The sequence below is a fragment of the Crassostrea angulata genome, chromosome 7 (assembly GCF_025612915.1).
Source record: "Crassostrea angulata isolate pt1a10 chromosome 7, ASM2561291v2, whole genome shotgun sequence".
Classification (NCBI taxonomy): Eukaryota; Metazoa; Mollusca; class Bivalvia; order Ostreida; family Ostreidae; genus Magallana; species Magallana angulata.
In genome coordinates this window covers 20647778-20670589 of record NC_069117.1, presented here as the reverse complement: position 1 = coordinate 20670589, position 22812 = coordinate 20647778, and the positions used below count along the sequence as shown (strand labels likewise).

General features: G+C 34.0%; 4 protein-coding genes across 4 annotated transcripts; 3 read left to right on the top strand and 1 right to left on the bottom strand.

The window, feature by feature from the left end:
- The first annotated feature begins 689 nt into the window (after nucleotides 1–689).
- Nucleotides 690–22464, top strand: LOC128193191 (disintegrin and metalloproteinase domain-containing protein 8-like). The gene is made up of 21 exons (XM_052866516.1): nucleotides 690–708; nucleotides 2466–2683; nucleotides 3031–3105; nucleotides 3233–3371; nucleotides 3676–3808; nucleotides 5561–5654; nucleotides 6071–6148; nucleotides 8583–8737; nucleotides 8853–8996; nucleotides 9111–9266; nucleotides 9447–9591; nucleotides 9841–9960; nucleotides 11549–11600; nucleotides 11763–11924; nucleotides 12024–12127; nucleotides 13954–14018; nucleotides 19941–20113; nucleotides 20509–20611; nucleotides 20711–20739; nucleotides 20882–21024; nucleotides 21185–22464. Exons 1-21 carry the CDS (start codon nucleotides 690–692, stop codon nucleotides 21374–21376), a joined length of 2499 nt encoding a protein of 832 aa, XP_052722476.1. The 3' UTR covers nucleotides 21377–22464.
- Nucleotides 14053–15852, top strand: LOC128193194 (THAP domain-containing protein 10-like). The gene is made up of 4 exons (XM_052866519.1): nucleotides 14053–14857; nucleotides 15187–15297; nucleotides 15428–15548; nucleotides 15656–15852. Exons 1-4 carry the CDS (start codon nucleotides 14423–14425, stop codon nucleotides 15664–15666), a joined length of 678 nt encoding a protein of 225 aa, XP_052722479.1. The 5' UTR covers nucleotides 14053–14422; the 3' UTR covers nucleotides 15667–15852.
- Nucleotides 15656–18708, top strand: LOC128193193 (uncharacterized). Its single transcript, XM_052866518.1, has 8 exons — nucleotides 15656–15731; nucleotides 15873–16086; nucleotides 16284–16803; nucleotides 16934–17120; nucleotides 17257–17517; nucleotides 17628–17799; nucleotides 17904–18052; nucleotides 18160–18708. The coding sequence occupies exons 3-8, from the start codon at nucleotides 16327–16329 to the stop codon at nucleotides 18324–18326; spliced, it is 1413 nt and encodes a 470-aa protein (XP_052722478.1). The 5' UTR covers nucleotides 15656–15731; nucleotides 15873–16086; nucleotides 16284–16326; the 3' UTR covers nucleotides 18327–18708.
- Nucleotides 18323–19683, bottom strand: LOC128193195 (P2X purinoceptor 7-like). Its single transcript, XM_052866520.1, has 3 exons — nucleotides 19306–19683; nucleotides 18753–18968; nucleotides 18323–18479 (listed from the first exon to the last, which is right to left on the bottom strand). The coding sequence occupies exons 1-3, from the start codon at nucleotides 19518–19520 to the stop codon at nucleotides 18323–18325; spliced, it is 588 nt and encodes a 195-aa protein (XP_052722480.1). The 5' UTR covers nucleotides 19521–19683.
- Nucleotides 22465–22812: the final 348 nt, after the last annotated feature.

Below are 22812 nucleotides of genomic sequence, written 5' to 3'. Positions count from 1 at the left end.
TTTGTGTAGCAGTTTTATTGTAGAATCAATACTTGGTCGAATAAAATTGATTTTGTTTTAACTATTTCTTTGTGTTATGAACTTTTTGTATTGAACAAATAAATAAAAAAAATAACAATTGCTAACAATTTTTTTTGGCCTACTAGTTCTTCTCCTACCATATGATGATAAATAAACGAATGTAGTATAAAGACAAAACTAAAGACAAAATAAATATTTTTATTTTCACCTATGAATTTACTTATAGCAGCATTTTCACCTATGAATCTATGTACAGCAGCAAATTTAAACCCATTTCCTTTAAAGTACTTCATGTTTACGATGAAATAATTTTGTTCAGTCAGGCGAGCATTTCGAAAAGCTATTGCTTGTTTATAAAAGGTATAAATACCCTCTGTTATATAGTATATTTATTTGTGATATGCTTGGTCCTCCGGTCGCGATACATACCCTTCACGTAATGAGAAAATAAGAGAAAATAAAAAGTCGAGAAATTTTGATATCCAATCAAATCAATTTTGTGCTGCATTGTGATTTGACCTCTGGTTAAGAAAACTGATTTTTTGTTTTGTCTTTTTGTTTACATTATATATTTATTGAAAATGTGTTTTAAATTCTTAATAAGTATGTGTGTTATAATTGGGACTATGCGCCGTTCCTATGGGCTATCACTGCCTCTCCCATTGGACATGGAAGGAGAGTATATCGGTAAGTCTGCACTTATTTAGCTTTGTGTTTAATATGAGGCATAGCAAAACGGGTGGTTTACAATTTTTATTTAATTGAGATTTGCAAATGTATTATTATGTATCATAAGCCACCTTACTATCATAAATAGTTTGAATTAACATGAAGTTTTAAAGGAAAATAAAGTGACTGTAATTTTTAAAAAATTAAAATTGGTCAATCGTATACAACTTAAGCTTAAGTCTGATGCAGGCTGTCGCTAAATATTGACAAGAATAGTTCACAAATCAATCGGGGCCCATAATACAAGGGGTATTTTTAATGGAGATATATGGTACCAATTTTTTCCTGGGTTTAACACGGTTTAAAACGTTGATTTCATTATACATCGTTATTCACATTCCAAAAGTGAAAATGGTCTCAAAAGCGATAATTAATTTCATCATTAAACTAAACAAGATCTTATCTCTACTATAACTATTTAAGAAATATCAGAGGACCTGGTGGTTTCTAGGATCACCGCTATAGGTCGCAGTGTATCATTTTTACATCCCAATGTATAGATCACAATGGCATCGCACAATACAGCCCCAAAACGTAGGGAGCGATAGAAAATCAGTGGTGATGAAAATCATTTCTTCCACTTTTCTCATTATTCAAACTTTAAAATTTTAAAGCATGTAAATACTAGTATCGTACTCTGTAAGAAGAGGTTCTCCTATTTTCATTCACTGTTATGCGTCCACATGTACAAACCATAGCTAGTGCATCCTCTATATAAATATTTTAGCATCTTTATACACAGCAAAATACATACACTAAAGGTTACATCACACATACAATGCAACCCAGTAATTTAATACACAACATAAATAGATAGACTGAAGTGTTGTTCGATCATATGAGTACATAATTTGTCTTAAGTTCTTGTTAAACATTTTTAAACATTTAGGGCCTCATTGTCCTGAGCTTTGCTGTAAAATTAATTCTGTCAGCTTTTGAAGTTGTATTTTCGACATGCATTGCAATGTAAAAAAAACTAAATTTGATTTTTTTTTATAAACTAGGGACCTATATACCTACATACTAGTAATATATTGTATATCATCATTAATAGGCCCCTAAATTTGAAAAGGTCTATTTGACCTTTATTATAACATTGTATTAATATCATGTTTAAAAAACAAATTAAATAGATATGTGATTAACAGTTTTTGAATGACTTATTCGTTATTTGCAAATGTAGTTATATGAGCGGCGAGGTAACGACCATGTTTACAAGATAAACAAGCATTCTGGGAGTATTGCATAAGTAATACACGTCCTCTACCAGGTTGTGGAAATTGTGAAAACAATGCACTGTTGTGCTGAATATCGAACCTAAACATTAAAAAATAGGAATACAAAAAATTAATTTTCTCGAAAATATGTCAACCAGACGCTAAAGAAGTGTAAACTTGATCTGTAGTTTAACATTTTGAAGCTGTTCAGCAAATTTCATATTATTCCTGAAACGCATAAGGAAAAAAGCGTGGAAAACTGAAGTGGGACAGACAGACGGACAGACAGATGGACGGACGGACGGACGGACAGACAGACAGACTGACGGACGCAGAGGAAAATTATAGTCCCCTCCGGTGAAACCGTTAGGGGACTAATAAATTCAACAGAAACCCCTCTGTTACTTATGGTGAGGTAGTCAATACATTTACAAAGTACTTTTCTGACAGTGATCCTATTTCCAGTCATTGAAATCACTAATTATCAATTGTTTTTAGGTGAGGTAACTGTCGATTTAAAGGAAGATGGAATGCGTCTGCGACGTTCAACAGACGGCGTGTCCATTCCCGCCAAAACAATAGAGGTCACCTTCCCTTTCAATAACGGACAAGTGAACCTTCATTTAAAGAGAATGGATGAACTGTCAGCGAATGTTCCTGTCTTTGCTGCAAATGACAGGGGAGAGATAGTGCGACAGTATATACAGGACAAAAGTGTTAGTGATGTACTTTCTCCTCTGTAACACACCACAACTTCACTAAATTAAACATCTTGATGTTTTATATACGCACCAAAAATATATCACACATGCGTTGCTGGACGTAAACTACTAAACTTAGTAAAGAAGAAGTGCAACATTCAATTCAAAATACCTACATGCATAGAAATGTGTATGTTTATCTATTCATAGCACAAGAAAAGAGTTTTTAAAACAAAAATCTTTGTTTTGGTAACTACGTTACACTTTCGAATTTTTTTTTGCTCATTTATTTTTCCTAGAAATGAGAAAACATATAGATTCGTGACTTTAAATAAGACTTATTATTTGATATATTTTTACAGAATGTGTTTTACTATCAAGACAAAAACAAATTTGCCGCTTTTTACGTCGAAACCACAGACAACGCTTTGTGCATGGTAGGTAATACTATAACTCTGTGGACGATACAACAAGTGAATTAGAGTTTATACATTCATTAAAACAAATATATTTACCATGATTATATATTTTGTTTTCTAATAAAGAAGCTCTCATGTATTTAAGTTTGGAAGTTTTGAAAACAAATTCGACGAGTATTTCCTAAAACCAAAAGCGAAAAATTGTGATCCGGAAAGTTCGGGTGTGTTTAAAATTCTGATGGCCAAACACACAAACATTTCCTACTATGATAGCATATCCATGGGTGAGTTTGTGGTTTGCACGGCAAAATTTTGGTATAGTTGTTATAATTCAGTTTAAACGATTTATATTTATATATCAATTTGTAAGCATTTTAATTTATGATATTGCCATCTACAGGATACAAGTACATTATACATGTACAAAACTATACTACACATACAATTAAGACTTATATTCGTAAGTGAACATGCATCCATTTTAAAGTCTTTTTAAAAGGTATTGTTATTCATTAAAAAAATAAAATAAAATAAATTTATTCTCGAAGCATGCGTATATATACACTATTATTTTTCATATCCAAGTAGACAGTAGATATATGCGATATAAAACTACCCCGCCGGGAGCCCCTGTACCTGAGGATCTGGTGAGGCGGAAAAGAGCCGCACCTGAGTACAAGATAGAAACGCTGCTGATTGTAGATTTCTCTGTGTATGAATAGTAAGTATTTGTATACTTTGGCCAGATTATGATTTTTTTGAGATACACCTTATGTTGTTTTCAAAATTTGGGGTTATCTATTTAATTTAAAAATGTGCTTTTACGGGTGAATAGTATTAGTATTGCACATAAGTTTTTTTCCTGAATTATTCTAATGTGTCTCTAATCATTAACGTGTGTTAATTATAATAAGTCAATTGCCAAATCAAAGTTTTCTTTTATCAAATGAGTTAAAAATTAAATTAAAGTAAATATATATAATATTGGAATTTAAACCAAGGTCTGAATGAATGAATGTTTTTCTCTCTCAAACCATATCAATGGTACATGGGGTACAAAAAAAAAATATTTACAAAGAATGTGGGCGCTTAATAAAAGATGTAGATTCGGCAGGAATCTGGGCGCACAAGGAGAGTGAAAATTTCATCAATTAATTTTGAATATTTTTCGAATTATAACCGTTATTTGGTTTCTGTTGGATGTGGAATGAGCGGAAAAATATTTGAAATGCAAAAGGTTTTATTATAATATGGGTCTAAATATAGCAACACGATGCAATTCATGCAAAATCCTACTTATTTACAACTGTTTTTAAATGATTTTGCTGTCTCTGGGTCTTCTCTCCACAAATTTGAAACGTGTAAAGGTTACATATTTCACCATTAAAAATGTCGCATTTTAAAAAAAGATGGAGAGATGACCCAGAGATGACTAATTATGTACTTTTCAAATTATTTTTTGAAGGATAAAAAAAACAAAGTCCATTGATATGACAGTGGTGTTTCAAACAGTACTTTATAGAGCATATATTGACAAGTCTCCGTGACTCAGTGGTTTCGTCCTGGATTTAGTTAATACATACATTCAGTGTTTTGGGTTCAAATCCAACTGGTGGTCTTTTGAAAAAAAAATTAAACTTTTTTGTTTTAAATGTATGTTATTATAACATGATGTTGAATTATTATATACCGGTATATTTTAATTTGTTTTTATTGATTTCTAGATCTGCTGTATGAACACTATAAAAAAATTCTTTTCTTATTACTAGTTTTTTAGGATAACGCAATATAACTTCATTAAATAATGTTTTCATTAACATTTCCAACTAGTTATCGGTTTACCTCTCATTGCCATTTTTTGAAAGCTTTGTGAGTTTTTTAATAACCGGAATAGCCATGTACTTCGACTCTCAACATAATATATTTTTGTTGAAACCTGTACATAGCCTTTCGAGGTTATAGACATTTAAATCCCAATTGATTCGTGTCGAGGATTCCTGCAAACTTACAATCTTGTGCGCTCACTTTCTTTACAAATGCAGGGTAAAGTAAGGAAGAGTACAGGAATTAAATAAATCGAGCTGATATTTTTTTTAAACAAATTTGGACAATTTTTTAAATGAACCAATATCAATGGTTTTAGTAAGATTCCCAAATTTATAAGTGTTAACATTTGATGAGTATTTTTATTCAATTAATTTGATGCGGAATAAAGTAAATGTCTGACATTCCATAACATGTGGTATTCGTCATCCAAAGTGTTTTGTTACACCATGAACAAATTCTATGACATCTTTCTATGTTACTTCATCTTCCAGTTTCAATTGGTAATATATGATTACATGTTCGAAATGTTGTAAATATGACTCTGAAATTGTTTGGAATGTTTTTAAAAGATAAATTTCCTGTTTTCGTGAAGATTCTGTAATTCAAACATATGGGTCTACAATTGTTAATGCTCTCTTTTCTCTAGCTGGTACACACAAAGTACGAAGACGATACCTTCTGAGAAGGATGCGGAAGCAAAAGCCAATATCCGCCAGTACTACGCTTGGGTCATCAATGGGGTAGCTCGTACAAAGTTTTTTTGTTTTTTTAGTTCCATATAATGCTTTTCAAATAAAGTAAATAATAAAAAAAGTAACTTAAAAATGTTTTTAAAAAAAGTATATACATGTGTGATATAAATAATTGATCGTTTAATCTTAGTTTAATCTTACATCGATGAAAATAAACGTGAACTGATTTGCTAAAGAAAAGTACGGTGTGTTGTTTAAGAGACTCTCCGTCCAAGTTTTGGAAATGTTGAAGCGAATAAAATCTTTTAAAAAGTAAAAAAAAACTTTTAAAATTTAATTGACTCATGTCAATCAAAGCATGTCTGGTTCTCCTTAATCTTTTCAATACATGGATCAATATCTAATATAGACATTAGTACGTTAAGTGTCCACATCAAGAAAATAATGAATATCTTGCGTTCCAGTTGGATGTACGATACAAGAACATACAGACCTCCTTATACACAATATCTGTTGTCTTTGCTGGAATCTACATAGCAGATGTAAGTTTCTTCTTAGCGTTTCTTTTGTAGTACATTTTCACTGCATGTAAATGTTAATTTTTTTCTGCAAAAATGCATCATTCCCCCCTTTAAAAAAATGCCATTTCATATATTTGTTTATTAAGGATCACTTTTGTCATATATAACATTAAAGCATCGTAAATGGATTGTTAAAGATACACATTATAATTGAGATTTAATTTTGAAATTCTGTTTTGAAAATTACTTGCTAATAGTTATTTGATGAAAATATGCTAGAGTTGTAATAGCTACATGTACCATTTTTTATGGGGATAAACATGTGAAAAATGAAGCGTATTAAGTTATAAGTAAGATTTAAGTACATGTATTTACAAAATTGTTACTTTATTAATATACAATGTTAAAAAATATTAAAATAATAATATAGGGGGCATAAGTTTTCGATTTATTAGACTGAACATTAAGTTAGACAACAGAAAACTATTGAAATCAAAAGTTAGACAACTGAAAACTATTGAAATCAAAATACACATGCATATAACTTTTGAATGCTATGATAACAAGAGACCCAGGAGCTACATTGCTCACCTTAGCAAAAGTAACCAACAAAAGCTGTAAGATGAGATATGTTACCTTTTATCGTTTTAAAGCATTTCCAGTATTTTTTGCACTGTGTTCCTTACTATTATCTTAATGAGTTAGTGAGATAAAAGCAACAGAAAATATGCGAAATACTAACAAATAAAATTTTAAAGTTTATCATTACAGTACAGTAACTGCTTAAGTGTTTCAAATTTTAAATGGTACCATACGCCAGAGTTTAATAAAACGTGTTTATCAAAGCGTCGTTTTTCAAGCGATATCATTTGGAATCAAGAGCAAACTATGAAAAAAAGAACTGAACAGAAAAGCTGGAAATTGCGTTAATTAATTTCAGGTAGTGTAAATTCAAGTTTGTTCATATCGTGATCCCTGGGGTTAGGGTGAGACCACAATGGTAGGGGGTCGAATTTTTAGATAGGATTATATCGATATTTCTTTGAAAATCATCTTCTCAAAATCCGATCGGTCAAAAAAAGCTGCATCTTGTGTAGGTTAATTTTACGTAGTGTAGATTCAAGTTTGTTCAAATCATGATCCCTGGGGATATGGTGGGATCACAATGGTGTAGGGGTTGGGTCCAATTTTTACATTGGATTATATCGAAATTTCTTTAAAAATCTTCTAAAAAAAATTAATGGCCAATAGAGCTGAAACTTTTGTGGAAATATCCATATGATTTGTAGATTCAAGTTTGTTGAAATCATGATCATTGGTGGTAGTTTGGGGCCACACTGGGGTGTCAAATTTTTACAAAGAAATATATAGAGAAAAATCTTCTTTTCAAAAAAGATTCTTATCCCCAGGATGGAATGGGACTTTAATTTAGTGGTCAAATATTTACGTAAGAGTAATAGAAAATAAAAACAAATGGCCAACAATTCTGTCAATTGTCTGGAAGCATTGTTCAAAAGCCTAAGAATAGTTTAAATTTTTATTTAAATCAAAATCCCAAGGGGTAGGTTAGGGTAACAATGTGGGGCGGGTAAGGGGGTCAACTTTTTACTAACAAAAAGATACTGGTGATTCTCAATTGCTTAGGTTGTCGCCCCTGAACAATGTTTTGGCCCCACAATGGCTCAACGTTTGATGTAGGTTTGTTTAAGATCAGTTTGAGAACTATAATACTCAGTACGTGATATGGCTATAAAATCATCCTGTTATGGAAAGGGCTGAATGTTTTACATAAGAATATCTGGAGAAATATTTGAAAATCTTTATAACAGGATTGTTTTTACTGCATTGTCCAGATATTCCAAATATGACTTCAAAAATTTTATTATGACGATGTGGCCCATGACCTCCCCCCCCCCCGATCCAAATTATGGTACTATTCAACCCCTGCGGATTTAAAGAATCTTTTACCTACACTACATGGAGATGATTCCACCAAAGTGTAAGATTTCCTGGCCAATTGGTTTTTTAAAAGAATGTTTAAAAGATATGTAAATATTCGACCCTCTCATTGCGACTTTACCCTGTCCCTGAGATCATGATTTGAATAAACTTAATTGATTCTACATTGCCTTAGAATGCTTTCCTAAAAATTGCAGCTTTCCTGGCTACGCGTATGTGGTCTTTTAGAAGATTTAAAAAGAGTTTTTCTCAATAGTCCTGTGTTAAATTCGACCCTTTCTCCATGTGGCACTTTTCTAACCCCGGGGATCATGATTTGAAAAATCACCTTGAATTTTCGCTATATTTAGATGCTTCCACACAATTTCCAGCTTTTCAGACCGAATAGTTTTAGAGAAGAAATTAAAAAGATACCAATAATTCAAATAGGAATTTATGATTTTGCATTGTTTAGAAAACTTTGACATTTTACATGCATTTGATTCTTTACAATAAGAATCCTTCAAAATCGACTTTTACGGAAAACCACAAAGATTCGTCAGTTCCTACACCACAAGTGGATGCCGTGACAGTTATTACAGACGTCACATCCTGGGTAAACAGCAATACTGCGGGCCTTCCTAGCCACGATCACGCAATGATGTTTTCAAGGTAGATATTTGAAAAAGATTGAATTCAACAGGTTACAACGTCAAAAAAACCTTATTTTTGGATTTGCGTTGTTAATTGTACCAGATGGTGATGATGCATCTTTTGTTGCACACAGGTACGACTTCACCAGGTCAGGGTCGAACGGTATCGCTGGATTAGCATGGGCCTCGAGAATGTGTACTAACCTTAGTGTGACTATAGTGGAAGATCATTTCAATTTCGACATCATTACAGTAGCAGCTCATGAACTTGGACACAGGTCTCTGAAAATACATGTACATCAACTATATTCTTTAAAGTGACAACTCGATCTCAATCAATAAGCTAATAATGATTATGAAATATAGATAATTTGGTGTTTCCCATTTGTCAGCCTGAGCGCAGACCACGATGGTACAATGAATGGTTGTAGCAGCTCGGACCTTTACATAATGGCCTCAACGTCGTCTATAGTAGACAACACGAATCCTTGGAAATTCTCAACTTGCTCAACAAATTATTTCACAGCTTACATTACTTTCTTAAACCGGTATGCAGGTAATTGGTATATATATATATATATATATATATATATATATATATATATATATATATATATATATATATATATATATATATATATATATATATATGTGATAGTTTTTCAAAACAACAGTTTTTACTGTAGCTTGGAATACACGATTTTGTATTGAATTTGGTTTCTGAACAGCGGAAGTAATGGAAACTGCATGGCGACATTACATGCTGGATTTGACCCGACAGCTTTAAACCAATACTCAAGTTTGCCGGGTCAGGTGTATGATCCGGATGCTATTTGTAAACATGTACTGGGGCCAACATCGTCATTTTGCATGGTGAGATTGTAACGACGTCTTATATATTGTTTATACTAATTATACCTGTTCCCTGCGAGGAAATCACGTCATTTTTTATTCCATCTGATGACATGGGATATTTGCCTTATACATATGGTATGGTTTCCATTCATGACCAAACAAAATAAAGAGCAATAAATGACATAAAAATTGATTTCATTTTAAAGATTAAAATGATAAATTTTGAAGTTATCAATGTTTCACTTTATTCGATAATGTACTATACAGTTCCCTTACGACAACAATTACACGTCCATATGTACAACTTTGTGGTGTTACAAAACAGACGGAAGTGGGGGGTGCAAGTCCATTGCTGGGGCGGATGGTCTTCACTGCGAAAACAAAAAGGTATAGTAAAGTCCAGCTGTATTTTAACCAAATGAAAGCAAACCTTTTAGATTTACTTATATTCTGCATGAGTATTAATTATGTATAGTAATACCTTAAGGTTTATATTTGAAAACAAATCAAGAGATGATCATTATGATTCGTTACGCACATCTAAGGTCAACGTAATACACAATGTTTAAAGATCGAATATTACGATATAGTCGGATGTAAGATTTTCAAAGTGAACCCCCCCCCCCCAACACACACACACACACACACAAATCTCATATTGATTTAAATCTAAAAACAGATATTAATCTTTACTTATTTGTGAACGCTATGCACGCTATGTATCAAATAGATTTCAAATGAGTGACAAACAGCACTTACTGACGATTTAGCATTTTCGCAGCTATGTGGTTATTTTTTTGTAATTATCACACAAAAATATATTTTAAAAAAATATAATTATCATTACAAGAAAAGGTATTATACAATTTAAAAATAACACTCAGGAGCGCTAGCACCTACCTTAGCCCATATTTCTAGGATACGCATGACTACACGGTTGGGCATTCTGGAAAATCTACTGAAGATAGACGGTACGACGACAATTTTGTTTTATAAAAAAAATAGACTGATATAATCCAAATTCTGAAGCTTCTTGATTTGTTGTCTAACAATAAACATAAAAGTAAAAGAAAAACTTACTAGGTCATATGATAACAAGGTTCTTTAGAGCAATTGGTAAAACCTAAAGTGCGTTCAAAATCGAAGCTGTTTCATAGGGCTATCCTTTTGAACGGTAATTACGCTAACCTAGCTCCTGCGTTGATATTCGTAGTTGAAAATTTTAATGCTTAGAATCAAATTTAAGATATTAACCTTAGTTTTCACTTCGCAACAAAAATGAAAAATATCTGATGTAGTGATACCTGAAGTTTGTCTTCAAATAAGAGACCTAGCGGTTAAACTACATGTGGCAATCCGTTGATTAGACCTATGACCTAGAATCCTTGAACGCAGCCCAAGCTTTGTTTGTATAACAGTGGCTAGAGCGCTAGCCCACCTATCTTTTTTTTAAAAACAATCTTGTTAATAACACGAACAGTTTAATATTAATGTAGTGTTTTAATGTAACGTTTGATTTCGTCCTGATTTTAAATGGTTTAAATTGATTTATTTGAAATCATTCGGCCAAAAAAGATAAGGATGGTTTACTACAATATCACATATACGAAGATTATTTATGTCCGAAGATGAAATATAAAAGAAGACAAGATCAAGTTTCTCTGTTGGGGAAATTCGCCTAATGTTTTCATATCAATTGTATGACGAAACACTGCAGCAGACATTTGAGTGGGTGTAAAATCAACCGTGTTTTCTATCATACTCCAGAACGCAATCGTTTATATATGATATGAAAGTTTTAAGTAGCTGTGCGATTTTTCGGAGCTGTTTTAAGCAAGTCTCGTTCAACAAGACGCTTTGTTTACTTTAAAATGCTTCAAAGCGTTGTGCAATTAGAGCTTCTCGTTTAAAAGACTACTGAGTATTTCTGCGACAGTTCTTTTGACGCTTGAATAAATGTTTTCTGTCGTTGTAGTGGTGTGTGTCGGGAGTATGTACGGACGACGACTGTGCGCCCCCTGGGGACGGTATGTGTAAGAATGAAAGAGAGGGAATAAATGTACTATTCATTTAAAAGGACATTAAGATAATTATACGTTAAAAGTAATATGATTATCGTTTTTACATATCCCGCATTGCCCCTTATATTAGATGTTGTATAAAGATTGAGATGTAAATTTATTTTCCAGAATCGTGTTTATATGGTGACAGAAGTGGTGAAGTTGTAATTGTAATTGACAACGCCCAAAAAACCTGTTCTGATATCGCCTATGAGTCTCATTTATGCTACTACGCTAGCGTCAGGGATAAATGTTGTCAAACCTGCGCCAATTTTTACACCGGAAGACAAGGTAAATCACCAAAAGCGAAATTGAACTTAAGAAATCAGTGGATGCACGATAATAAAGAAATATCAATGAAAAAAAAATTGATCTGTAATTTTTTTTCAGGTTGTGAGTATGGTAACAAATTCCCGGGCTGTATCAGCGCTTATTGTTCTAATTTTCCAGTACATTGTTGTGGTACTTGCTACACTGGCACATCGGCTGTGCCTGTGCCAGTGACAACCATACAAAATTTGTGCAAAACAACAACAATACAAACTACCTCAACAACTGCAACATCTACTACAGAACAACAAACAAAAGCAACCACTCTACAACCAACAACAACCTTAGTCTCAAAAACAACAGAACCAGAAACAACTACTACAGGGATTACACAAACTACAACAGAACCAATTATAACTACCACAGAACAAACAACAACTACTACAGAATCAACAACAACCATCACAGAATTAATACCAACTACTAGAGAAACTACAACTTCCACAGGATCAACAACAACCATCAGAAAACCTACAACAGAACCAACAACTACTACAACAGAACAAACATTTACTACCAAAGAACCATCAACAACTATCACAGAACCAACAACAGCAACTACAGAATCATCAACAACCATAGAATCAACAACAACTACTATAAAGCCAACACCAGGTACCATAGAATTATCAACAACCACCTTCGAAATGACTTCAAAATTAACAACAATGGAAGAACAAACTTCCACAAACAATGAACCAAACACAACTACTGCAGAACAACCGATAACAATGCTAGAAAAAACAACATTTCCCACAGAACCGACATCCACAACAATGCCAGCAACATTAACCACGATTCAAACTACAACACTCCCGGAATCAACTGCAAATATCACAGAACCAACGACAATCACAACGGAACCAACAACAAATATATTAGACCTGTCAACAACGGTCATAGGACCAAATACACAAGAACCAATTATAACTTCCACCGAACCAATGACAACTGCCACAAAAGCAACAACGTCTATCATAGGACAAACAACAACTTCTAGCGGTGAACCAACAACTGCCACAGAGCCAGCAACAACTACCACAGAGCCAATAATAACTACCACAGAACCAATAACTGTCACAGATCCAACAACAGCTACTTCGGAACTAATAACTGCCACAGATCCAGCAACAACTACCACAGAACCAACAACAACTATCCCAGGACCAACAACAACTTCCACAGAATCATCAAAAACTGCTACAGATCCAGCAGCAGCTACTTCGGAACCCATAACTGCAACAGAGCCAATAAAAACCACCATAGAACCAACAACTACCACAGAACCAACAACTACCACAGAACCAACAACTACAACAGAACCAACAACTACCACAGAACCAACAACAACAACGGAACCAACAACTACAACAGAACCAACAACTACCACGGATCCAACAACTACCACAGAACCAACAACTACAACAGAACCAACAACTACCACAGAACCAACAATTACAACAGAACCAACAACTACCACAGAAAAAACAACTACAACAGAACCAACAACTACAACAGAACCAACAACTGTTATGGAGCCAACGACAACTGCTGCAGAATTAAGAACAACAAGCGTAGAAATAACTACTTTCAGAGAACAAACGACCTATAGGACCATGGAACCAGCAACAACTACTAGAGAGCCAACATCAACCATTATTTCTTCCTTGTCATCATTAACCAAAACCACTTTGCTCTCAACTACTTCTTTCTCAGCAGCAACAACTAAATTAGCAGTTCTAGCAACAACAACTGCTACTTTGATTGAATCTAATGAGATTAGGTTCACATTTATGATCAGATTAGTGATTGTTATCACAGAGGACCTGACAAACAGTGCCCAGTACTCACTTGTGATGATAAGGGCCGAGACTGCTGTAAGTACAAATTTTTATCAGATTTGTGGCATTATTTTGGGTCTAATAGACGTACCTAATTCATCTAATTCATACTAAGTTCATATTACTTAAAAGTATTCACCTATTTCAAGCTTACCGAACTTTATCGGAGGAGACTTGGTAGTACATTTAAACGATGCCGGGTTAAAAGAGTAAGGTATGAATACGAAGATATGTTCCAAATATTTAAAGGGTATATGCAATGTCAAACGATTTTTACTACAATAGAAAGATCTAATTAAACTGAGCATGTTCCGAAAATTTCATCGAAATCGGCCGAGTAATAACGGAGATATTCCGATAAAACCCGAATTCTTACCTGAACGGTTTACTGAAACGCGCGCTTTTTTGTATACACAGGCTGTGACGTCACAACGAGGACAGCCATGTTTTGAATAACGGTAAACAGTGAGAGAAAGCGCTGTGATTTTATCGTCTTTACGTGTATTGTGGTGCTTTTTTGTGTAAATATGTGGACACTAAGGATATACGACAGTTTGCAGATATAGTACGTAGCTTTAGATTATTAGTTTAGACAGTGTTTATGAACATTTTGCCATCATGGATGGAGTAAATTCTGGCGGCAAAGGACGAAGGATGTGTGTTGCTGGAGGTTGTAGCAGAAGAAAATCCGATGGTGTGAGCTTACATCAGTTTCCATTCGATCGTCCTGCTATTCTTCGACAGTGGACGGCCTTTGTGCACAACTCCCGGAAAAATTGGAACGGTCCTACGAAAGCATCTGTGCTTTGTTCTGCCCATTTCACGGAGGATTCTTACCCAGCCAAGTATCGCCTAATGGAGTCGGTTGGAGTTCCCGTCCAGCGGAAAGAGTTGGAAAGAGACGCTGTTCCAACTATACAGACTAAACGTCCCCATGGAGATGAAACACCTGTATTGGGAAAACGTAGGGCTGAAGACGACATATCCCCTGCAATCCTGACCAGCACACCCAAGAAGCCAAGGAGAGCTTTTCTCAAGAGGGAATCTCAGCGGGTATATTTACTAATTTAGTTTTATTTTCTTTTTTTATATAGTGACCACAACTTATAATATTGATTATAATATATCTTTTACGTTATTTCTTCATTATATTAATTTATGAAATAATATTTTACACGTGAATTCAGACTTTATAGATAGCTCAATATTGTCTTTCATAGTCAGTAAAATAACGATTTCCTCATTCAGTCATTGTGAATTCAGTCATTACATAGGTTTTTTTTCATTTTTATGACTGGTTATCTTCATTCTTAAAATTGATTTTAAGATAATTTCTTAATTATATGCAACTTGATTTTTGAACACTTTTTATGTGACTTCAGATTTTGCTGGACTTCGAGATGCAGAAGGAGAGTGCTCTTGCAGAGTCTAATGAGGATCCTTTGCAGACTGATGGAAGTGCAGAAAACTTTTTGTCTCAGATTATAGACCAGGTATATATTTTGTTTTAGAAATAATAAAACATAATTTTTATTGTCTAATAATGAAAATATGAAATTGAAATAGCTTTATTAAACCAAGAGACAAAGAAATGATTACTAATTTTTCTTCGTTTGATTTTAGGTTGCAGATACCCCAACTCCCCCCAAGAAGGAGACCAGATCTGTCGGGTCTCAACTTTCTATGCCAAAACCCCAGAGAAGATCACTTTTCACTCAGACAAAGTGGAAGACTTGTGATAAAGGTATGTTAGTTTCTAGATTTTAAAGTAGAATTTTATTACATGATATTTTGACATGTGTCATCTTATTTTATCCGATAAATTGTTTTTTCTTTGTTTAAAATTTCCAGATCTTATTTAATAATGAAAAACAATTTCTCTGAAGTTTGATACCCAGTGGAATAGATGGAAACCACTATTGACTTAGTATTTTCAAAATGATTTCTTTCTCTCTCCCTCTCTTTCTTTCTCTCTTTCTCCTAAAACATGTTGTGTGTATTCAGTTATATAAATTTTATGTTCATGGGTAGGCAAAAAAAATATCTGAATTTTCTCTGACTTTTCTAGGGGTACAAGCTGTTGAAAAGGTGACAACGAGAGAAATAGGAATAAGTTGTAATCTACTACCAGCCCCTCCTTTAGGAGCACAACCCATAAATGTTCCAACACTCGACGAGTCGTTTGCCACTGAGGAAACTGACAGCATCCAGGATGAGGTAGAAGATCCTGATGAATCCTTCCAGTCCATCGAGTCTGATGACACTGACGGAAGTGATCTAGGGTAATCTTTCTCTCTTTTTTTTGATTTTATGAATGCTTATTTTTAAAAAATTTCTAATAAAGGAATGGTAACATTGAAATATCATGTAAAAAAATTAATCTCAGGCTAGAAAAAGAGATTGTGTGGTACATATTTGGTTTTTTTTATTCCATGCAAATTGTTTGTACTGTGTAATAAGAATGACTTTTTTTTCATAGGAATGATCGTGAAAGAAAGTTTCTTGTTTATGAAGGTCAGCTCATGGACCTATTTGGAAATTGTCCATCATGTGCACAACCAACATATGGGGAAATTCAGCAGATAAAGGGATCATTCATCACTATCACCCAGGATTGTGGATTTTGCGCATTCCAGAGAACTTGGAGCAGTCAACCCTTCATTGGTAGCATTCCTGCTGGAAATTTTGAACTGTCGTGTGCATTGCTGTTCTCGGGATCTTTACCAAGCAAAGCAACCCGGATGTTCCAATTTCTGAACATGGCGTCCATTTCCTACAGAACATTCATGTATCACCAACAGTGTTATCTACATCCAGTAGTGATTGAGGTGTGGAGAGACCAGCAAGCATCGTACATGCAAGAAGCACAGAATTCAGGTCGACATGTTCATCTTGGTGGTGATGGAAGGGCAGACACACCTGGCCATTGTGCAAAATTCGGAAGTTACACCCTAATGGACCTTGAAAAGAACATGGTGGTGGATCTGCAGCTCATACAGGTAAAAAGCAATGAAAGAATAGCTTTATAAGATATGGAACCTACTCTTAAATAAGTGCTTACTCTGCAATTTTAGAGTTGAAACTAAAATATTTGTTCGGAGTATTCAAGCAATTGTATCTTTTTATTAGAGTAATGAGGTTCATGGAAGTTGCAACATGGAGAAGGAAGGACTGATTAGAGGAATCAATTACTTTGAGCAGAATGGAGTTCCAATTGGCCAAATCGTCACTGACAGACATCTCCAGGTTGCCAAGTGGCTGCGGGAAAACTTGCCTGAGACAACTCACAATATTGATGTCTGGCACGTTGCCAAAGGTAACCAAAAAAAAAAAAAAATACCATTCATCCTAAAATTAATTTTTTACATCTATTAATTGAAGAGTATTACTCATCTATTGATTGTCATAGAAAATATACAGGTTTTATAATTTTTTCTATGAATATTTGTCAGGTTTGAAAAAGAAGCTCCTGGCTCTCAGTAAAGAAAAGGAGTGCGAGGACCTGAGGGACTGGATCAAGAGTTTAGTCAACCATTTGTACTGGGTGCCTTCCTCCACACAAGAAGATGAAGATGATGAGTTGAAATGGGAAAAGTGGACAAGCATAACAAACCACATCCAGAACATACATGATGGTCATGGGGAACAGTTTCAGCAGTGTGAACATTGGGATCTAGACCCAACTACTAGGCGAAAAAGATGGCTTAGACCAGGTTAGATCAACTCATTTGTTTGTATTTACTTTTAATCTTACTATTCACTTGTCACGAAAAAATTTCACTCTGAATTAAGCTAAACAAAGCTAATCAATATTTTATTTCAGGAACAAAGGTGATGGAAAAGTTGGAACTTATAGTGAACAGCCGACAAATGAAGAGAGATATCCCAATGCTTTCACCATCATTTCAAACATCAAGTTTAGAAGCGTACCACTCCATCATAAACCAGTTCGCCCCAAAGATGTACAAGTTTTCATACTTTGGAATGCAGAGTCGGTATGTAAATTGTTTGCACTTTTATAAACATTTGTTAATATTTCCTTTTTTCAAGAAAATTAGTTGATTTATATTCATGTAAACTGGCTTTATGTTTATTGTAGCCTAACACTAGCAGCTCTTCATTATAATGAAAATTCGGAAAAGGCCCAGGCAGCCACCAGAGAAGGGAATCTGCAATACAGCATTGTGTTTCCCAAGCAAAAGAAGGGGGAATTCACCGTAAAGAAAGTCAAGACTCGGAGTACTTATGGTAAATTTAATTAATATAACTTATCATGATATCACAGATATGCACATACATGTTACAATGGTAATTTATTCAGTCAGAGTAAATCAACTTATCATTTCAAAATTCAGATTATGTTGCTGTCCTCATGGACGCTGCAAAAAGCCGGGCCAGGGACACCAAGATGCCACACTGTGATGACGTTGGAGAGGCTCCACCACCACTTTGTGAACAGTTCTTACATCCAGAGAAAGAAGATGCATTAGATCAGATGCTCACACGTTACAGAAGGAATTAAGCCATGTTGAATCCCTGGTATACACCGTCTTCTGCCGGATATGTGTTGCGGATCTTTTGGACAGCACAGGCAGGAAGTGGTACGCGAACATGCTTCCCCAACCATCCCCAACACCATCTGGCAAGCTGTCTGTACCCGATGTACCGCATGCGCCTGAAAATGTTTTTTATGTTTAAATATTCATCAATGCTTTTCTGATATCATTGTTACTTATTGCAGAGTAGTTTGTTTTTTTTCAAATGATTTTTGATTTTCTCTTACTGAGAAATAAAGATGAAATACTGTTATATATATTAATGAATAGTTATAATCGTGGAAGATATAACATGTTACTATTGCTACATTCATAAATGTATCTAATTAAATTGTTTTCATAAAGCTACTGAGTTTTATGTTATACATTTTCTACCAAATAAGTATACATACTGGTTGGATTCTGGCAAGTTGTCATAATGCTGTCTGTAGTTGTAGTACGCCGTACGCAGACTGGAAGGGTGCAGACACACAGGTTCAAAGCCATTGTGCTCTATGATGCATGGCTTTCCAGGATCCTCCTCCAAAACTGTCATGACTTGAGGGATCTCATGACAGCACACTGACTCCTCAATGGTTGACATTGGAGGGCAGTTACCACATGAGCACCTATAATAGTTGTATCCACATTAATGAGAATAACATGTACATTTAATTACAATTAAAGATGTTTGCCAATTGAGGGCTCAACATAATCTGGATGAGTTACCCTATCTTATTATCAAGATAATTACCGCTTCCGATTGTAAAGGCTAATTTGTTGGTAATTAATGACGAAGTTAGCAAGAAGCCATTTTGAAAATATTTGTATAAATGCAATTGGATATGTACATACCAACGTTATGAAGAAAGAAACTGATAAATATTTAATTAAAAAATATTGTATATGATTAAAAGAATGATTTATTGGCAAAATATATGCGCAACGGGGTTTTTAAACACATACCAATCGGTGTTTCCCAGTCGGTCTTCGTCGGTTGACTCTGGGGAAGATTGCTGGTTAATTTCTTCATCCGAGCTGGCCTCAGGTTCAAACAGATAAGGCTGTGTGCCTAGGGGTACATTGTCTTCCATTTCTTCGAAACTGGACGACCCGGCTTCCATCATAAGGTCTAAACTCTCGCTGCTTTCGTCGCTGTGTTGACTTGTATTCGCCGCCATCGTCCTCGTTGTGACGTCACACAAGCAGAGCCACTATATCGAGTGTTTCGTATTTGGCTTAATTGGATTTCCGGTTCAGGTATAAATAGACGAATTTGAAGCGCTGTAACTCCGTTAATATCGAACGGATTTCGATGCGGTTTTTTTCTATCGTCTTATCTCTTTGAGTGTAACAAAATATAAAAAAACGAGTTTGCATTGCATATACCCTTTAAAGACCTCATTTTGCTAAATTTGTTTCTTTAATTGTAAAGAATTTTAATTGTAAAGAAATACTTCTGTACGAGCGATATAGTTTTTCTTTAAACAAGAGGTAAATGAAAGAGTATTATTGTTGACACTTTTTCTGATATTTATGTACCACTAATATATTAAAATGTTTATAGAGAAATGTCATTTTAATGAAATATTATATGATAGGAGTGGAAGCTTGATTGTTGATTATGACGTAATCACAAATGACGAACCTACTTCAGCTTCGACTGTCGTGTCTGTTGCCAAAGACCTCGTTTCAGGCACGGAGAATGTGACGTATGACGGAAAATCTGCACCAGTGTTGTCGGCAGCGTTTCGTGATTCGTCAGGAACAAACGGTAGGTAACAGAATTATATATAATCTGGAGAAAAAATATCAATTTTTTTAGGCTGAGTGACTACAGTCGATTTGCATGTGATATGAGAATTGCTGATCGTTGTTATTTAGAAAATAAAATATGTCAAAAATGTTCTGATATATAAAATACCAATATTATTGGGGTGTTTGCTTCAATTTACTGGTCAAAATATTTTCTTACATGTAAATTTAGGAATGCACTTTAGTGCCTTGTAAGCGCATCTTACTCTATAGGCAATAGGAAGGACAGGGCAACGCCAAATTTTTTTTTTTGAATCTCATACAATGACTTTATTTTTTGTTTATTCCGAGGTTTTTATTATATTCACAATCATCATAAATCGCTGTTTATATACATGAATGAGCCTTTTCCAGTCAATATAAGCAGTGCTACAACAGGCTGTGATGTTTTGGAATCCTCCAGCCCCTGTGGGTCAGGATATAAGTGTACAGAAGGCAGTTCTGGTCCATACTGTTGGTATGTCCAAATCTGAATTAGGAAGGTTTTATCTCAGATTTTCAAAAAAATTGATATGTTAATGATATCTGTAAATGCACTTGTCTCGTTTTGTTTCAGCAAACTTGTGTTCGACTTCGATATGCAAAGTAAGAACCGTTTTATCAAGAATTGTAAAATGTGACAAAATGTTTATTGTGAGAATTGAAAAAAAATAAATTATATTTTGGAATCGATTTTATCAGTTTAACGTCCAGTCAAAGAAAATAAATCTCAATGCGGTTTTTTCAGTGCTGGTCATGATTAGTGCTGTGATTGGATCGTTCTGTCTCCTCGTCATTATAACGGTGATATTTGTGCTACGTATGTGTAAAAACCAAAGGAAAGGAAAAGGCGGGAGTCGATATGGCATCGACAACCCCACCATGACACCGGTAACTCTAGGTTTAATAGACACACTTTTGTGTCGAGCACAAGATTATTTTTTGTAACTCAGGAAAAACATTAAAGGCCTTCTTTAACATTCCACAAAAACCTGCCTCCATAATTTGTGGAGTTATTGAGAAAATAAATATTTTTTATTTGAATTTTCAGGATGATTTTCTTTTTAATGGTCGACTTCATTATGAGAATGACCGTAACATGACTTGCCTTTCTTGCGACATAAGCAGTCCGTTTTACGGCAAACGATGGTATCCTGGGTACAACGAAATGGCGGCAAATGGCACATGGCAACAACAACCAATAAACAACATGAAATACTTAATACCAAGGCCAAAATACTAAAAACATGCAACAATTTTATTAATCGTGTTCATCATCAACGAAGTGATATCGATTAAAAGTGATTTCGTACGCAATTTCTCATGCAAATGCATAAAAAGACGAACGAAGTATCGCATTCTCTGAAGAGTGAATGTGTTTTTGTTGTGCAATATTATATTCATTTATTGCTTCTCTATGCAAATCTGTTTTATGAAGATCTTTTTATTGCGTGTTCAAATAATATATCAATTTTTGAAAATTAAAGTACTCCACGGTGTTTGAAAAATAATAAAGTTTTCTCTAATTACCTAAGAAGGCCGATTTGTTTTTTTTTTTGCAGAAAAACTACAGCAGCAAAACTCTTTATTTTTTAATTATTTAAACCAACTCTAGTTTATTTGCGAAGTTTCAAGAAAATCGACCGTTTGGTTCTTTTTAGGGATCATCTCAAAGTAGAGGAACATTTACTATAGGAATATATTAGAAACTGTCATTTTCCGCACATCAAAAAAGATTTAAAAAATACTACAATAGCTTATTTTCTAAAAATGTTATATATGATTAGTTAAATCATTTCCTACCTTATATGTAAAAAATACTAAATTCTATTGTCTGGTTTTTAGTGGTGGTCATCTCAAAATATTAAAATGCACCAAATTGTGCTATATATTTTGATCATTACGAATGAAGATTGATTAAAATGAATTCATTCAATAAATTAGGAAATTGTTCTCAAGGATAGTAGTATTCTGTATATAAAGTTTCAACGGCGTACAATTTTTACTGTTTTATGTTATTTCTTATAACGTACTCCTATAAAGCTTCATTTTATAATAACGCCATAAAAGCGCAATGGTAACGCTCCTTTACCCCACAATGGAAAAATCGTTATAAAAGAAAAATTTCCTTAAAAAATATAAATAATTTTATCTTTATTTTATTTATTGTGTTGAATTTTATAAACAATATCGAAAAAATCTCATAAGAAGTATAAATCAACTGTATTATCCTAGAATGCGCAAACACTTGCGCAATGAAAACTAAAGTCGGCCTCCTTAATGCAGGTAAATGTATGCATAAAATGTCAACATTGTCGTAAATGATTATAATAAAAATGTATCATGTAAAATAGATCAAATAAAAAAAAAACCAATTCAAATATTTTGTGTGTGTTTTAGACTATAGTATTGGTGATTATCTCTGTGTACAGCAAGTAATATAGTCTCCAAGGATGTGACCTCAAATACATCCTTCTTCTGTGGTGATTAAATGCATTGACTCATGTACTTAATCTAGTATATTAATGTAATGTGTGAAATGTAATCTAGTACATGTATATCTACATGTAGTTATCCACTTTATTGTAAGTTGCAGTAGACCATTCTGTTAATGAGCTTAAAAGTTCAGATACAAGTCAAAGATTAATACAGCAATTTAAGTTATAATCTGATAGAGGA

What these genes read in the sequence shown, in the direction of transcription:
- LOC128193191 (XM_052866516.1), top strand. An exon ending in TACATTACTTTCTTAAACCG is followed by an intron (nt 9,267 to 9,446) that starts GTATGCAGGTAA and finishes GTTTCTGAACAG; the next exon opens with CGGAAGTAATGGAAACTGCA. An exon ending in AGTTCTGGTCCATACTGTTG is followed by an intron (nt 20,612 to 20,710) that starts GTATGTCCAAAT and finishes GTTTTGTTTCAG; the next exon opens with CAAACTTGTGTTCGACTTCG.
- LOC128193194 (XM_052866519.1), top strand. Translation starts at nt 14,423, where the DNA reads ATGGATGGAGTAAATTCTGGCGGCAAAGGACGAAGGATGTGTGTTGCT. An exon ending in TCAAGAGGGAATCTCAGCGG is followed by an intron (nt 14,858 to 15,186) that starts GTATATTTACTA and finishes ATGTGACTTCAG; the next exon opens with ATTTTGCTGGACTTCGAGAT. An exon ending in TGTCTCAGATTATAGACCAG is followed by an intron (nt 15,298 to 15,427) that starts GTATATATTTTG and finishes GTTTGATTTTAG; the next exon opens with GTTGCAGATACCCCAACTCC.
- LOC128193193 (XM_052866518.1), top strand. Translation starts at nt 16,327, where the DNA reads ATGGACCTATTTGGAAATTGTCCATCATGTGCACAACCAACATATGGG. An exon ending in TGGATCTGCAGCTCATACAG is followed by an intron (nt 16,804 to 16,933) that starts GTAAAAAGCAAT and finishes TCTTTTTATTAG; the next exon opens with AGTAATGAGGTTCATGGAAG. An exon ending in TACTTTGGAATGCAGAGTCG is followed by an intron (nt 17,800 to 17,903) that starts GTATGTAAATTG and finishes TGTTTATTGTAG; the next exon opens with CCTAACACTAGCAGCTCTTC.
- LOC128193195 (XM_052866520.1), bottom strand. Translation starts at nt 19,520, where the DNA reads ATGGCGGCGAATACAAGTCAACACAGCGACGAAAGCAGCGAGAGTTTA. An exon ending in CGACTGGGAAACACCGATTG is followed by an intron (nt 18,969 to 19,305) that starts GTATGTGTTTAA and finishes CAACTATTATAG; the next exon opens with GTGCTCATGTGGTAACTGCC. An exon ending in AACTTGCCAGAATCCAACCA is followed by an intron (nt 18,480 to 18,752) that starts GTATGTATACTT and finishes AAACATTTTCAG; the next exon opens with GCGCATGCGGTACATCGGGT.